General features: G+C 45.0%; 1 protein-coding gene across 2 annotated transcripts in view; it reads left to right on the top strand.

The window, feature by feature from the left end:
* The window catches only part of ark2cb (arkadia (RNF111) C-terminal like ring finger ubiquitin ligase 2Cb), a gene marked incomplete at its 5' end in the record, with an annotated part of 45,843 nt that extends 38,095 nt beyond the window's left edge, over positions 1-7,748 (top strand). For both annotated transcript variants that reach the window (XM_084323789.1, XM_084323790.1), the window contains 2 exons: positions 6,227-6,330; positions 6,885-7,748. In XM_084323789.1, the coding sequence (XP_084179915.1) occupies positions 6,227-6,330; positions 6,885-7,002 (222 nt within the window). In that variant the 3' untranslated portion in view covers positions 7,003-7,748. The remainder of the gene's footprint in view (positions 1-6,226; positions 6,331-6,884) is intronic.
* Positions 7,749-15,279: the final 7,531 nt, after the last annotated feature.

Here is a 15,279-nt window from a genome sequence, read left to right as displayed (position 1 = left end):
TTCAACACCAGCTGCAGAGCCCCGTCGACGTCGTTATATCGTTCGTTGAGATCTGTACCAATATTTTCTTTAAGTTCACATTTGAGGAGGCTGTCATTTTCCTCAATGGTCAAAGTTGAAGATAACTTCCAAATTAGGGGCAGGACAGAGGAGAGTGTGGTGTGCTTTTCACCACTAAGGGCATCAGTGAAAGAGCTGACAGGGCTCAATATATCTTTTACAGTCTCAAGAATTGTAATGTCTGAATCTTTAGGCATGAGGTGCCATTTCTTCCGATCGTCGGCTAGAACTGAACAGACCGCTTGCTGCTGTTCCAGAAATCTCGCCACCATTTGATACGCTGAGTCCCAGCGTGTCGGCTCATCATGGATCAGTTTGTGTTCAGGCAGTTGCAACTCTTTTTGCTTCTGCTTCAGCTGTCGGGACATCTTTGGTGACCTGCTGAAGGCAGACACTGTCTTTCTCAGCCTCGACAGTGCTGCAGACACACGGCCTATATCCAGACCCTTGCTAATGGCTAGGTGAAGGTTGTGCCCAAAGCAGGGGACCCATGTGAAGTCCTGCTTAAATGCTTTCTTGTTATTTGAGGCATTATCAGTGGTGATGCCACTGCCAGCCATATTTGACATGTCCAGCTTCCATGTTTCATGTACCATCTCCTCCAACGCCTCTCTCAAACTGTCCCCCGTGTGCTCTGAGTGCAGCCCAACACAGCCCAAACACCAGCTCTGCATGTCCCAGGATTCTGTAATAAACTGCAGAGTTACTGCCATGAATGTGGACGTGGCCCTGCTGGTCCACAAGTCAGTGGTGCATGAAAATAAGGGTTTCCCCCTAAGGCTCTCCATGATTTCTCCGGGGCTGGTAACGTTAACCAACCTCGTGTCGAGTGTAGTATTGTATGACCTCGACATAACGTTTAAACGTAATTTTACTCCGTTTCCATGCGGTAGCCGGCTAGCTAGCATAAGCTAACAGAGGAACGACTAGCAGTAGCTATCTAACGTTAGCTAATAGCTGTAACGTACAACGAATCAGCTGTTGATATGATGCGCCATCAGTAGACAACGTATCTTGTATTAAACTAGAGTTAGTGGTTTAATGCTTCAGTCACAAACCTCTTTCATTTCTTTGTGGAGATCCGCGTGCCGGTCCTTCAGGTGTTTTGCCATATTTGAGGTGTTGGCACCTTTCGTTGGCACTGCCCTGTAACACCGCTTGCAAATGGACATTGTGACATCTTTAACTTTCCCTTCTGTGTTTACTTCAAAACCGAAGTACTTCCAAACAGCACTTCTGCTGTTTTCTTTATCTTTAAGTTGTGGAGGCGCTGCATCTGCCATCTTAGTTCACTCAGCTAAAATGTTTACTGAAGAGTGAAGACGCCGATGGCTCGCTCTGTGAGGGGGAGGGCTGGAGGGGGAAGCGTGCTCTGAACAGCTGGAGGGGCAAGCGTGCTCTGAACAGCGTGTCAACAAACTTCCGGTAGAACACTGCCAGCGGGTACCGATACTACAGAAAGTATCGGTATTTCGGGAAATGAGTATCGTAACTGTTTTAAATATTCAGTATCGATATTTATCGATACTTCGATATTTTTGACAACACTAGTCCCGACGCACGTATAGTGCTAGCTCGCTATAAACAGGCGACTGACTGGCACGCCTTGGTTGCTTGAGGTTAAAACAGCGTTTTTATAGAGCAACTGAGATGGAGGTTTTTCCTCTTCCGACGACCACATCCCACGACCTGGGTTGGTTATCGACGGATTCTCGTTCATGTCTGGGGGATGATGACGGAATGGATCTGAACATATGTAGAGGGGTCTCACGCCCTGGGGGTGGGCCACCGGGCGCGGTTCGCCCGAACGTCTGGGTGGCGCCTTCTTTTCATGTTAAGATCAACACGCATATCTGCCCTTTCTCCTGGAGTAGGCATGTCGGCGTGGTTAGGGCACGAGACTGGTTCTGGTCACGCTGGTCCGGATCAGTTGAACCCGTTGTCCGCCGGGGATGCAGATCTGCTGTTCTGGTACCCTGAGGGACTTGGGCTTTTTTCAGGGGGAAAAATGCCAGGTCGGTCCGGGTGTCACAGGGTTAAGCACTATGGAGACCCTGGTTGGGTACGTTTTACTCAGTACTGTCGTAATGGCTTACGGCCATGCCAACCTGTACACGCTCGATCTCGTCGGATCTCGGCCGCTACACAGGTTGGTCCTGGTTAGTACTTGGTTGGGAGACCGCCTGGGAATACCAAGTACAGTGTGCTTAGGGGCTGGTTCTCCATTCTTTTTCGCTCCTCTCTCACGCATGGCGAAGAGGGGCCTGTTGGGGTGGTCTTTGACCTCCTCTGGTGACCCTGTGCTTCCCGTATCGTCAGGCCCGGTCCGAAGTAATGTTTTGTCGACCCGTAGGCCTGGGTTAACCCTTTTTTGAAAACTGAAACACTTGTACTGCGGTATAGCCGGTGTATACCCGCAGGTGTGTTTTGGAGTTTTTTCTTGAGGGGTTATAGGAACAACCACCGCATTGGGTAACACCAAGGTGGTTGATTCCCTGGTGTGTTGGAGCAGTGTCAACTCCCGGGTTCACCGTTTGAGGGTGCCCCTGCACGTTCATGACGTCTGCCAATCGTGTCAGCCTTCTCTGCCTCAACCCCTCTGGGTGGGGGTTTTTAAATGGAGGCTTGGTCATGCAACACCGCCAGCTTACGCTCCTTCCGCCGGGGCGGCTGTGTTCAGCTGTCCCCTCTGGCGCCTGTCTCGTCCGCAGTCTCCAGGCTAGGGTTAACAGCCTGTTGCCTGGTTTTTCCCCGGTGCGCTGCCTGCTTCCGTTGGTTAACCTTTTTTGTGTGCTTACGGCCATGCTGACTGCCTGTTCTGCAGGGTCAGTGTGCCAGGCGGTGTACTATTGGGGGGACAGGGCCCGCTCGGCTGAGGGGCCTTTGTCCGAATACGCTGGCGATGTGGGGGGCGGGGTCACTAAGTGCCCACCTGGTGGGGTCTTGATGCTGGCATCATGGACTTCTCCGGGCCCCCGTTCCAGGGGGTCCAGTCCCTTTGGTGGGTTTACCCTTGACCCCGTGATTCTGGGGGCAGTAACGAGGTTTATCCCTCCGTTCGTTCCCGGGTGGCATGCGGGTTGTGCGTGTGTGTAGTCGTGGGGTCAAGCCACGGTCTGCTCACCCTGTGCGTTGAGTTGCTTGAGTGCCTCTTCGCACGGTCGGGTCCGTCGCCCTCCCGTGAAGCCACCAATAGGGGGGGTGCCCTCCATTAGGGTGGGTCGGGGGGGCTCGGCCCTCCCTGATCTGATGGTTGTGGGGGGCCTCAGCAGGGTACATTTGTCGAGCTTCTAGCTCCCGCTCAGCTCCTATTATGCATGAAACGCTGAGCGTGAGCTAGTGTGATACAGAACGTTAGGTTATGACTATAACCAAGTTCTGTTAACACTTAGTGAACGCTCAGCGTTTAGACGCCGCTGCGGCCCTTGATTTTTCATTGTGGTGAAATTTGTTGGGAAGGAGATGAGTGTGTGGCACCATCCCTGCTTATATAGGTAAGCGGATGGTGTGGCCAGATGAATGCTGGCATTTAAAGGTACATTTGTGAAATTATTCAGTGTATATATGCTGAAGCGAGATATATGCATGAAACGATGAGCGTTCACTAAGTGTTAACAGAACTTGGTTATAGTCATAACCTAACGTTAACGGTGTATATTTTTTTAATGATTCGTTACGGCAAAATCAATACTTCAATCGTTTTGACCCGGAGAGTGGGGTCTTGTGTGTTGTGGGGTCGATGTGCGGGAGGTGGGGTTCTTTGGGACATGGGACATGGGAGGTAACGGGCTTGGCTCGGTGGGGGGGAGCCCCCTGCACTCTCCTCTACTGGGCCAGGCCCAATCAATTCAAGGGACCCGTGTCGCTGGGGCCCGGCTCCGTGTATAGAGGTCCTGGGATATGGGGGAGCCCTATCTCTCGGGTGGATGGCGGGAGGGGGGGGATATTTCTTTATTATTTCTGTTATTTGAATGTATTGTCTGATGTATGTTTGTAAACTAAAACTAAAACTGCAAATACAAATTTGAGTGTAAAAAAAATATTATAATAATAACGACAACGACAACAACAAAAGAAAAAGCTTTGGGAAACGAGTGCTGGTATGAAAATAAGATAACGGCTAAATGTCAAGGCTCGAAGCTCAAAATATCATATTCCATTTGGATGTATGTATTTCGCTCTGACCCATTTGAAGTATTGGGGGACGTAGAGAAAATCGTACCACCTTGGCCATCAACACAAGACATCCACCACCTTGGCCATCACCACCATTACTACTACTATTACTGCTATCACTACTATTACTACAACAATTACTATCACTACTATTACTGCTATTACTACTATCATTACTATCACTACTATCACTACTACAATTACTATCACTAATATTACTGCTATTTCTACTAATATCACTACTACTACTACTACTACTACTACTACTACTACTACTACTACTACTACTACTACTACTACTACTACTACATTCACACTGCAGGCAAAAGTGTCCCAAATCAGATTTATTTTGCTCATATGTGAGCAAATCAATCAGATCTGATTCTTTCACCACAGTGTGAACAGCACAAATCACATGGAATCTGATCTTTTCAATTCTAGATTTGGGCCACTTTCATAATGTAGTCCTAAATGAGATACAGGTCTGATTATTCTTGCAATGTGACCTCAGTCTGAACAGTCGTGTGACTTTCATGCAACTTTTTTCATCACTCTAGATTGACATTTGTCACAATCTTTTTTTAAACGTCCATCTTCTTTTTTTGTACATGCAGGTTTGTGAGAGTGATGTGCTAGAAGTGGTTAGAAAGTTTAAGAAAGTTTAAGGGAAAAAAAGGAAGGAAAGTATAATTTAAGAGGGTTATGTATTCTTAAAACATGTAGAAAGGTAAGAACTAATGTAAAAGCTAGATGTGTTTCAATTTTGGGAGTTAAATTATGGAATAGCCTTAGTGATGGGTTGAAGTTGTGTAATTCTCAGGGGAGATTTAAAAAAGCCTTAAAGGATAAAATAATTCAGGAGTACAGTTTTGAGTAAAAACATCAAACATTTGTTTTTTCTTTCAAAAAATTATATCTTGCAGCATATTTTAAGTTTTTCTTTCTTATATTAAAATATACTTCGTTTTTAAGAATTTGTAAGGGATAGGCAAAAATGTGCTTCACCCTATTCCTTTTTTTCTGTCGTTGATTTTGGATTTTGTGTGTGAGCTTGCCTTGAATATGTACATTTGTGATTTTTTTCTTTTTTCTTTTCCTTTTCCTTTTGTAAATCCACAGGGTGTGTTTGATTTGTCTTTAAACAAGACCGAAAAATAAACTTCATTCATTCATAAAAAAAAAGAAAAAAAGGTCAGTTCAGGAGCGTGACCAGTTCACACTGGATACAAAATAATGTGAACAGCCAAACCAAAAAAATCTGATCTGAGCAATAAATCTGAATTGAGCATTTAATTTGCAGTGTGAACGCAGCCACGGTGACTCTCTCTACATTCGCTGCACATTTATAATCTCTGCACATCTATAATCTCTGCACATCTATAATCTCTGTACATCTATAATCTCTGTACATCTATCATCTCTGCACATCTATAATCTCTGTACATCTATAATCTCTGCCCATCTATAATCTCTGCACATCTATAATCTCTGCACATCTATAATCTCTGTACATCTATAATCTCTGCACATCTATAATCTCTGCACATCTATAATCTCTGCACATCTATAATCTCTGCACATCTATAATCTCTGTACATCTATAATCTCTGCACATCTATAATCTCTGCACATCTATAATCTCTGTACATCTATAATCTCTGCCCATCTATAATCTCTGCACATCTATAATCTCTGCACATCTATAATCTCTGCCCATCTATAATCTCTGCACATCTATAATCTCTGCACATCTATAATCTCTGCACATCTATAATCTCTGCACATCTATAATCTCTGTACATCTATAATCTCTGCACATCTATAATCTCTGCACATCTATAATCTCTGCCCATCTATAATCTCTGCACATCTATAATCTCTGCACATCTATAATCTCTGTACATCTATAATCTCTGCACATCTATAATCTCTGCAGCAGTTTTGCACATCATGTTGAGTACATTGTTGGTCTGTTTGCTCGTCCCACCAGAGGATACCCCTGGACCTGAAGATGTGTCTGGAAGAGGAGGAGCTGGACACGGATGAGAAGTGCACCATCTGTCTGTCAATGCTGGAGGACCGGGAAGACGTCAGGTGAGTCTGTTCAGTCCTCTTCTAAACTGTATAGGGAGGTATAGTCTGACGTCACTTTGGACCGCCCGCGAGGTCCACCCGTATAGGGATTTATCATTGGGAAAATTGATTATCGGCTATTGTAACAATTCTGCCTCATGAACATTGAAAAGCTTTCCATTTTTGCACAAAATGAGTTCCCTTCTATCACTAACATTATTGTTTAAGCATTTTTGGTTGCGATTTTTTTTTAAAGATTAATTGCGAATATTTTCATGTTGAGCTATAGATTGTGGATGAATATGCACAGAAAGGTACACCATGCAAATGTTCATGCTTTATTTGTTTTAAACGAGACGATTTAGAAATGGGCAATGGGGAAATACCTTGCAATTTGGCGAGGTGGACCGGCCGGAAACAGCAATGACGTAACCACTACACCTCCCTATAGATCAGGAAGTAACCACTACACCTCCCTATAGCAGTGGAGCGGCTGTCTGAATTTGAGCAATTTGGACGTGAACACGGCTCTTTGAAACCAACCTCTCTCTTTCTGTCTCTTCCTACTTCCCCAGGAGATTACCCTGCATGCACCTCTTCCACCAGGCGTGCGTCGACCAGTGGCTGGCCACCAGCAGGAAGTGTCCCATATGCAGAGTGGACATTGAGACTCAACTGACCCTGGACAGCTGATGTCTCCTGTCTTCTCCCGCAGCAGCTTTGGATCTGGTCCTGTTGTAATTCTCCACTCTGCCAAACGTCCCTCTCTTCCCGTCTGCGTCGTCGCGATAAACGAGCCTGCCTTCTGAGCCAGACGACGAACCCTGCCGTGACGGAGGGATTCCACTAAAAAGCACACTCGACACACAACGAGACGAGACATGGAGGGGGGGGCCCTCAGGGCCGACAGACGGACGGACGTATCGACGGAGAGGTGGATGCATGGGTTGTTGGAAAGAGGTTGATGGGGAAAGAGATGAGGAGGATCAATGTATGGACAGATGTGCTGAGGCTTCAGCGTCCTGTCCTCGTCCGTGTACCTTTTGTGTGTACATGTCTTCATCCGGCTACCGGGAGAGAGACTCCCAGCACCCCCCCCCCCCCCCCCCCACCCCACCCCACCCACTCGGCTTGTCTCCCCTCGCGTATTGAGGGTACCCTTCTTCCCCCCCGCGGCACGCCTGGCCGTCCTCTCGAGGCCACACGCCCACAGCACATCTGTACAGAACATTATCAAGGAGCATGAGGTTTGTCTGGTTTGTCTTGTAGCTGAATGCTTGTGGTTGTTAACGGGCCGTGGTCTGGTTGTCTCTTGTAGCTGAATGCTTGTGGTGTTAACGGACCGTGGTCCTTTTTAATTAAGTATTTCCGGAGTAACAGTGTTGTGTAGCAAAGCAAAAAGCCCCCCACCGCCCCCTCGCTTTTAACAAGTATGTGAAAACTAAAGACGCCATTGCCATTGAGTTGGCGTCAGGGGAAGAACTCAGAAAGTGAGGATAGTCGGATAGAGTCTTTGTACGTATATCAAAGGGTGGAGCTAGCTGTACAAAGCCCCCCCCCCCCCAAAAAAGAGAACCCCTCCCTCTCTCGTCTTAACGGGGGGGGGGGGGGGTTGGGGGGGGGGGGGTTCTGAGAGTTGACGCTAGGAGCGCTAGCTACAAGCATGGCTTCCGGTGATGTGTGTGTAGTGTCGTAGTCGGGAACCCCCTAGAGCAGAGCCCCCCCAAACGTGCATGACGTGTTAGCAGGCGCTGGTGTTGTGATCGTGGAGCAGTAGAAGCAGGGATTGTGTCTGTTGTGCATGTGAACCGTTTATACTATGACTTCAACCGTCCTCGAACGCGCCGCGCGGAGCAGCTGAAGGTCAGAACGCGCCGCGAGAACTCCGATAGAACAGGCCCCGTCGTTCCCGCTCGTGGTGGAAACCGGACTTGTCGATTATAGTGGACAGATCTTCTGATCAAAATAGGTTTAATAGTAAAAGAACAATGAATACAAAGTACATGTGGGTTAAATGAGCCCCCTGCCTCTCACCTAGGTGTGAATTAAGCTATTGTTTGGGGACGACCAAAACAATTTCTCAACACTTCAAAATTTGTTCAAATTTAAAGTCTCTGCGAACGGGATGCGGTTTCGGGGCGCACTGGAAAGGCACTGGGAAGGCACTGGGAACGCGGCAGCAGGCAAGAGCACGACTCCGATGAACGTTCCGCCGAGCGTCGGGGTCGTACATCCTGGGTTTTCCTGAACGTTCGCCGTGCCGTGAAATAAATCAAATTTCATCCAACGCGACCGGAACTCTCGGTAGAATGTTGTATTTGCGCCAAAGGGGGTCGCCGTGACAATGTTCTATCCATTCCATTTATTCCCTCCCTCCCGTCTGGAGGACAGGTGTAGGTGAATTTAAGACGCTGATTGGACCAGGGGGGGGGGGGGGGGGGGGAGTTTCTCTTCTTAATTCGGGTCTTTTCCCACCTCGATCGTGTCGCTCTGCCGTCGTTTCCCGCCCATTCTGACCAAAATCACAAAGAAGCCGTGATGTCATCATGTGGGTCACGTGACTAAGTCCACAAGGTCAGAGGTCAGAGGCTTCTAGCTGTTTCCTGTCTCGTTCGCCCGGATGTCGCCGGCCGGGTTTGCATTCGCTGAAGACGGGATGGTGAGCAGGCTAGAGCGGCCGCCTCTGACCTCTGACCTCTGACGCTGGACGACGTGCGTACGAGTTGTGTTTTCTGGGAAGTTTTCTCTTCAGTCCAACAGTGAAACAAAACGTCCTCAAAGCAGCTGAAATTATTGAGAAACATGTTGTGTTTTTGAGAATATTCTTTGGCCATGTTCACACTGCAGACCACAGTGGCCCAAATCTGATTTCAGATTTATTTTCTCCACAATACTGTGAACGGCACAAATCACATGGAATCTGATCTTTTCAATTCTGATTTGGGCCACTTTCATGTTCAAATCAGGTCTGATCTTTTTGCAACGTGACCAATGTTGTCTGAAAGTCATGCGACTTTCAATGCGACTTTTACGTCACTCTGGATATGTCTTCTAGCCACGACCCTGCTGTCTTCACACAGTCTGTCTTCTAGCCACGACCCTCCTGTCTTCACAGAGAGTGTCTTCTAGCCATGACCCTCCTGTATTCGGAAACACCATACCACCGCCACACAAGTGTCTCGCAAACAATGTAACGGCAACCGGCTAACATCAACTAGCTAGCCGCTCCCCCGGTGATGCAGCAGTCGAAAACGCAACGGTTAAAACGAAGCTACAAACGGCACTTATGTCTGCATTTTTCTTTTGGCCACATGGTATGGTGTTACCAAAGACTAGAATAACACTTTGCATTCTAGGCCAAAGACAGCAGGGGGCATGGCAAAAATACAGGAGGGGGTGTGGCTAAAAGGTTGTACCTGTGGCGAGATAAGGGAGCGTGGCTAAAAGGCTGTACCTGTGATGAGAGAAGGGGGCGTGGCTAAAAGGCTGTACCTGTAACGAGAGAAGAAGATTGCTCTCTGCGTGTTGCGGACTCCAAAAAAAAAAAAAAAAAACTCACTGAAGTCTCGGCAGCTGTACGAATGTCAAGCGGCCTGAGGAACACAACTCACTCCCATGCCGTTCAGAACGACCAGGCTGTGGTCAGGATCCACTGCTATGACTCTTGCCTTGTCTCCATTAGCTATGTTCAGCCTGGCTGGGGCTAGTCCTGGCCTGCCATGGTATAGTATGGTTGGGTTTGTGTCTCCATTAGCTATGTTCAGCCTGGCTTGGGCTAGTCCTGGCCTGCCATGGTATAGTATGGTTGGGTTTGTGTCTCCATTAGCTATGTTCAGCCTGGCTGGGCTAGTCCTGGTCTGGCATGGTATGGTTGGGTTTGTGTCTCCATTAGCTATGTTCAGCCTAGCTGGGCCTAGCCTGGCTAGTGGAGACAAGGCCACAGCACGGCTAAACCCTGACTAGTGGCGACCAGACAGGCCACAGTATGGCTAAACCCTGACTAGTGGCAACCAGACAGGCCACAGCATGGCTAAACCCTGACTAGTGGCAACCAGACAGGCCACAGCATGGCTAAACCCTGACTAGTGGCGACCAGACAGGCCACAGTATGGCTAAACCCTGACTAGTGGCAACCAGACAGGCCACAGCATGGCTAAACCCTGACTAGTGGCAACCAGACAGGCCACAGCATGGCTAAACCCTGGCTAGTGGAGACAAGGCCACAGCACGGCTAAACCCTGACTAGTGGTGACATGGCCACAGCACGGCTAAACTCTGGCTACTGGAGATGAGGCATACTATCGATGATTAATTGAATAAGAAGCATCTAGGTTCAAAATAAGCCTAAATCACCCTTTTTAAGGTTAGGATTCAAGGAGCTGCTAGTACCGCAGGTCTGTGTCTGTGACAAAAACGTCTTACCTGTTCGACCTCGTTCATGTCCCGACCAATGAGAGGCTGGCGTGGGGGTGTGAGGACGGAGTGCCTGTGTCTTGCCATTACAGTGAATCAAGTGTAACATTTGTATGACCTATTACCAGAACCTTATTGCCTAACAGAACAAGCACACATGATTTCTAGTCCAAAATGGCCTCTGTTGTGTATATCGGCACCGTTCCTTTTTCAAATATGAGTTGCTCTCTTTTGTTTGATTGATTGATAAAAAAAAAATGAAAAAAGACGACTGTCTGGTATTACAGGGAAGAGTCCAAACTAGTCTGTGCTAGAATGTGTAGGATCATCACCCACACCCCCCCCCCCCTCCCCCATGGTAGTATTGTATGGTTATTGTTAGAACAACCGTTAATATGCTCAGCGATAGAAGCCATTTTGTTTCTTTCTATTCCCATGGAACCATGTCAGTGTAGGCCAACTGAAGGAGGGCACAAGGGAGAAAAAGCCAACAACAACACAAAACAACAACAACCAAACGATCGTTAATACTTGAGTTTGAATTGTCTCTCCATCGTCTTTTCTTCCGTCCATCTTGTTTTCTTTACTCGTAATATGATTCTTCTTTTGATCTCATGCCAATGTTGGACACCTACTTATCACGCTTATAAGAACTTGTCTGTTGTTTTTTTTTATTGTTTGTTTTGTCATATTGAAGAAATTAGCTGCAATGCTGCAAAAAAACATATTTATTGTTGTTATAATGTAGCTTGTGATTTGTAAATGCACTATAATATGGAGTTGCCTGACTTTTGATTTGATGGTGTGGGGTTTTCTTGTCCTAGGTCGTCTGTATTGAGTTACCAGTGACTTCATGCTTCCTCGTGTTCTATTGGAGGGTAACTTGACTTTTTGTGTTGCTTTTTATTTTATTTTGTAATTATAATTTTTTTTTTACCTTAAAACTTTTTTTTTCTTCGTATAAAACCTCCATCTAAAAGAGAAATCTACAGACGGACGACCGCGGAGGGTTTGCTAGTTCACATAGAATGCTGTGATTTAACGATGCCTTAAGTATTTAACAATCATTATTTATTACTAACTGTAGCTAGCTAGCTATTGTGGTGGAATATTTAATGTGTCTATCTCATAATGTTGCAATTTAATCAATATATTTATTTAGAAATAACACAAAATATATATATAAAAAAAAAAAAAAAAAAGATTACCTCATTATGCATTGGTAGGTGGGGATGCTTTTGCATGCGGTTGGTGTTTTTATTTTTTGGAGGAGGAAAAGAAACCAGCGTGTTGAACTCGGACTTGTGTGTTTTCAACACTTTCCTGCCCGGCGTGGTGCCGTTGATCTGGATAACATTCCACATAGCACTTCATTTTCTTTATCTACTTTATTTTCTCTCGAGTATATATATTACCACCAGACCTGCTTCAAATGGTATTTCCAAATAATTCTTAGCGTTTGGTTTAACTACTACTTGGAGCCCCAGATTAACCAGTTTACCTGATAACAAAAAGAAATACAACATATATGTGTATATCTATATCTATATATACATATGAATATATAAATATATTATATATATAAATATATTTATATATATGTTATTTAGTGATATCTTTCAATAATTTATCAAATTAAAAGTGGATAATTTGGAGCCCCAGATTGGTGGGGTTCGCCATAACAGGATGCTACGATGAGTGGTGGGACGTCTAGACTATTGGAAAGTGTGTTTATGCTGTAAGTGGGTCTTCCTGTGACATCTTACCTAGCTCTGTCTTGTCCTGATGCAGTGACAGACATCTTACCTAGCTCTGTCTTGTCCTGATGCAGTGACAGACATCTTACCTAGCTCTGTCTTGTCCTGATGCAGTGACAGACATCTTACCTAGCTCTGTCTTGTCCTGATGCAGTGACAGACATATTACCTAGCTCTGTCTTGTCCTGATGCAGTGACAGACATCTTACCTAGCTCTGTCTTGTCCTGATGCAGTGAACCCTCTTCCTGTGACAGACATCTTACCTAGCTCTGTCTTGTCCTGATGCAGTGACAGACATCTTACCTAGCTCTGTCTTGTCCTGATGCAGTGAACCCTCTTCCTGTGACAGACATCTTACCTAGCTCTGTCTTGTCCTGATGCAGTGAACCCTCTTCCTTTGACAGACATCTTACCTAGCTCTGTCTTGTCCTGATGCAGTGAACCCTCTTCCTGTGACAGACATCTTACCTAGCTCTGTCTTGTTCTGATGCAGTGAACCCTCTTCCTGTGACAGACATCTTACCTAGCTCTGTCTTGTCCTGATGCAGTGAACCCTCTTCCTGTGACAGACATCTTACCTAGCTCTGTCTTGTTCTGATGCAGTGAATCCCACGCGTCCGGAACTCCGAGGCTTAAAACCAGATCTGTCCCGTCTGACTGCTTTGGTGTTTTGTGGCCAAACCTATTCAAGTAATGATTGGATGTAGCCTGCATGGATCTGCCATTATCTTGCTTTAGAAATATAACCGCTTTATATTCCCATATTCATTCATATTTAACTTGCAGGTGGTTCTGCTGTGTTATTTTTCAATGCTCCTTCATCTGGATCTCAAACGCACTCCTTATTCCAGAGCCTCTCACATGACGACCTGTGTTTAATTGTTAGTTTCCTGGCGATTGCCACGTTTCTCGCGGGGTTGGGGAGGAGGCTAACTGTAGATCTTATGGAGGAAACCGCTGGTGTATGACTCTAGTATACCATATAGATAGCGTGCTCTACACCCAGGTATAATAAGCTAACCACATGTTTTCGGTGTGCATTTCTTAATAATAATGAATCTACTAATCCTGCATATTATTGTATCATTTGGTAGATTGGAATGAAGCTGGCTGGTCTTATTTTATTTCCAAAGGGGTACGGTTGGAAGCAGAGTAACCCAGTTAACGTGATAACAAAAAACAATATATATATATATATATATATATATATATATATATATATATATATATATATATATATATATAAAAATACATAATGTATGTGTGCATGTGTATATATATATATATATATATATATATGTTATTTATTGATGTGTTTCAATCATTTATCAAACTAAAAGTGGATACTGGTGGTTGTGGATGTGGATGTCCGTCCATACCAACCAAAGATCTCTCGTTACGAACACCAAACTCGAGACGTTGTAAAATGTTTTTGTTTTTGTTTACAGCTGTCCGGTTAACGGAACAACCCTGTTTCTTATCAGACACCCCACTGCTCTCCTTGGCCTTACCCCTCTCCCCCCCCCACCCCTCATTAACTCCAGACCGTACTGGACACAGTAGCCATAGTGTTACCTTTCAGAAACTGGCGAAACCGGAACGAGCAGTAGATCCTTAAAGCACAAGCTTTTTAAATGCATGTCCTTCTCAGGTTTTCCTATGTGTACGTGGGAGTAGCTCTGTAGACGTGTTTAATAATGATGCTGTACCTTCTTCTTGAATATGTTTCCCACGTTTCTTTGCTGCTGATGAAAATGTTGATTATTATTATTATTATTATTAACCTGCCAGTGATAAAAAGGGAAGTGGCCATGTTTGTACAACACTGCTGTTTTGCTGTAACCGCGCAATGTTTTATGATTCTTATGAGTATTTTATAGAAAAGTAGAATTATGTATCAATAATATGAAAGCAATAGCTAAAAATCATAATGAAGAATAACAATGATCAGTGAATATTGTGGAAAAATCTTTAGATTCACTCCGGGTGGATTTTGTACTGTATTTATTACTAATGATGATGCAAAAAGTTGCATAGCTTAACCCAAACTGTTCCGTCTCCTTTTTTATTTATTGTCTTGTATATGATCTTTTTCTATGTGTTTTTCAAATAAATTGCCTAAAATGCTGAGCGCGCCTGATGGATTACTTTCTCACTGCACAGAAAACAATGTACGAATGAATGAATGAAAACTTTATTAACAGATTGCAGAATGGGTACAATACAGTATGGCTCAATACACACAATTGTTAAGGAGATGCAGACCAGAGAAATACGTTTGTCTTGTTTACATCAGGGTCCCCCATTTTCAATTCATAGTGACATTTATGACACTTACACAACATACATGGCATTTATGGCATAGGGACATACATAACATACAGGTATATAGTACTGTTACATTTGTGACATGTAACGGATGATATCGTGAAGCGCAGTCAAGAAGGGCTGGGGTGAGTAGCGGTGCTATGGGTTAAACTCACTCTCACATCCTCAAAAGACGCATAAACCCATTACTTAGAAGTGGATTCACCTCTTGGTATAGCAGTCTGTGTTGCTGCCTGCGGTGTGGGAGACCGGGGTTCGACTCCCACTCTGGGCATTGAAGTTTGAGGTGACGTTGTCACAACCGTTACACATAATATATTATACGATATGCAAATATACAGTACTGTTACCCATAGATCCTAACAGAATATATACATATGATGGGGAGGAGACTGTACATTAGGAGGGGGTGGTTGGGTGGGAGAAAAAAAAAATATATACATACTGTTACCCATAGATCCTAACAGAGAT

Source organism: Notolepis coatsorum (genome assembly GCF_963971535.1).
Source record: "Notolepis coatsorum genome assembly, chromosome: 10".
Classification (NCBI taxonomy): domain Eukaryota; kingdom Metazoa; phylum Chordata; class Actinopteri; order Aulopiformes; family Paralepididae; genus Notolepis; species Notolepis coatsorum.
The sequence above is the reverse complement of the archived record's forward strand: the minus strand, read 5'-3'. Positions and strand labels throughout refer to the sequence as shown.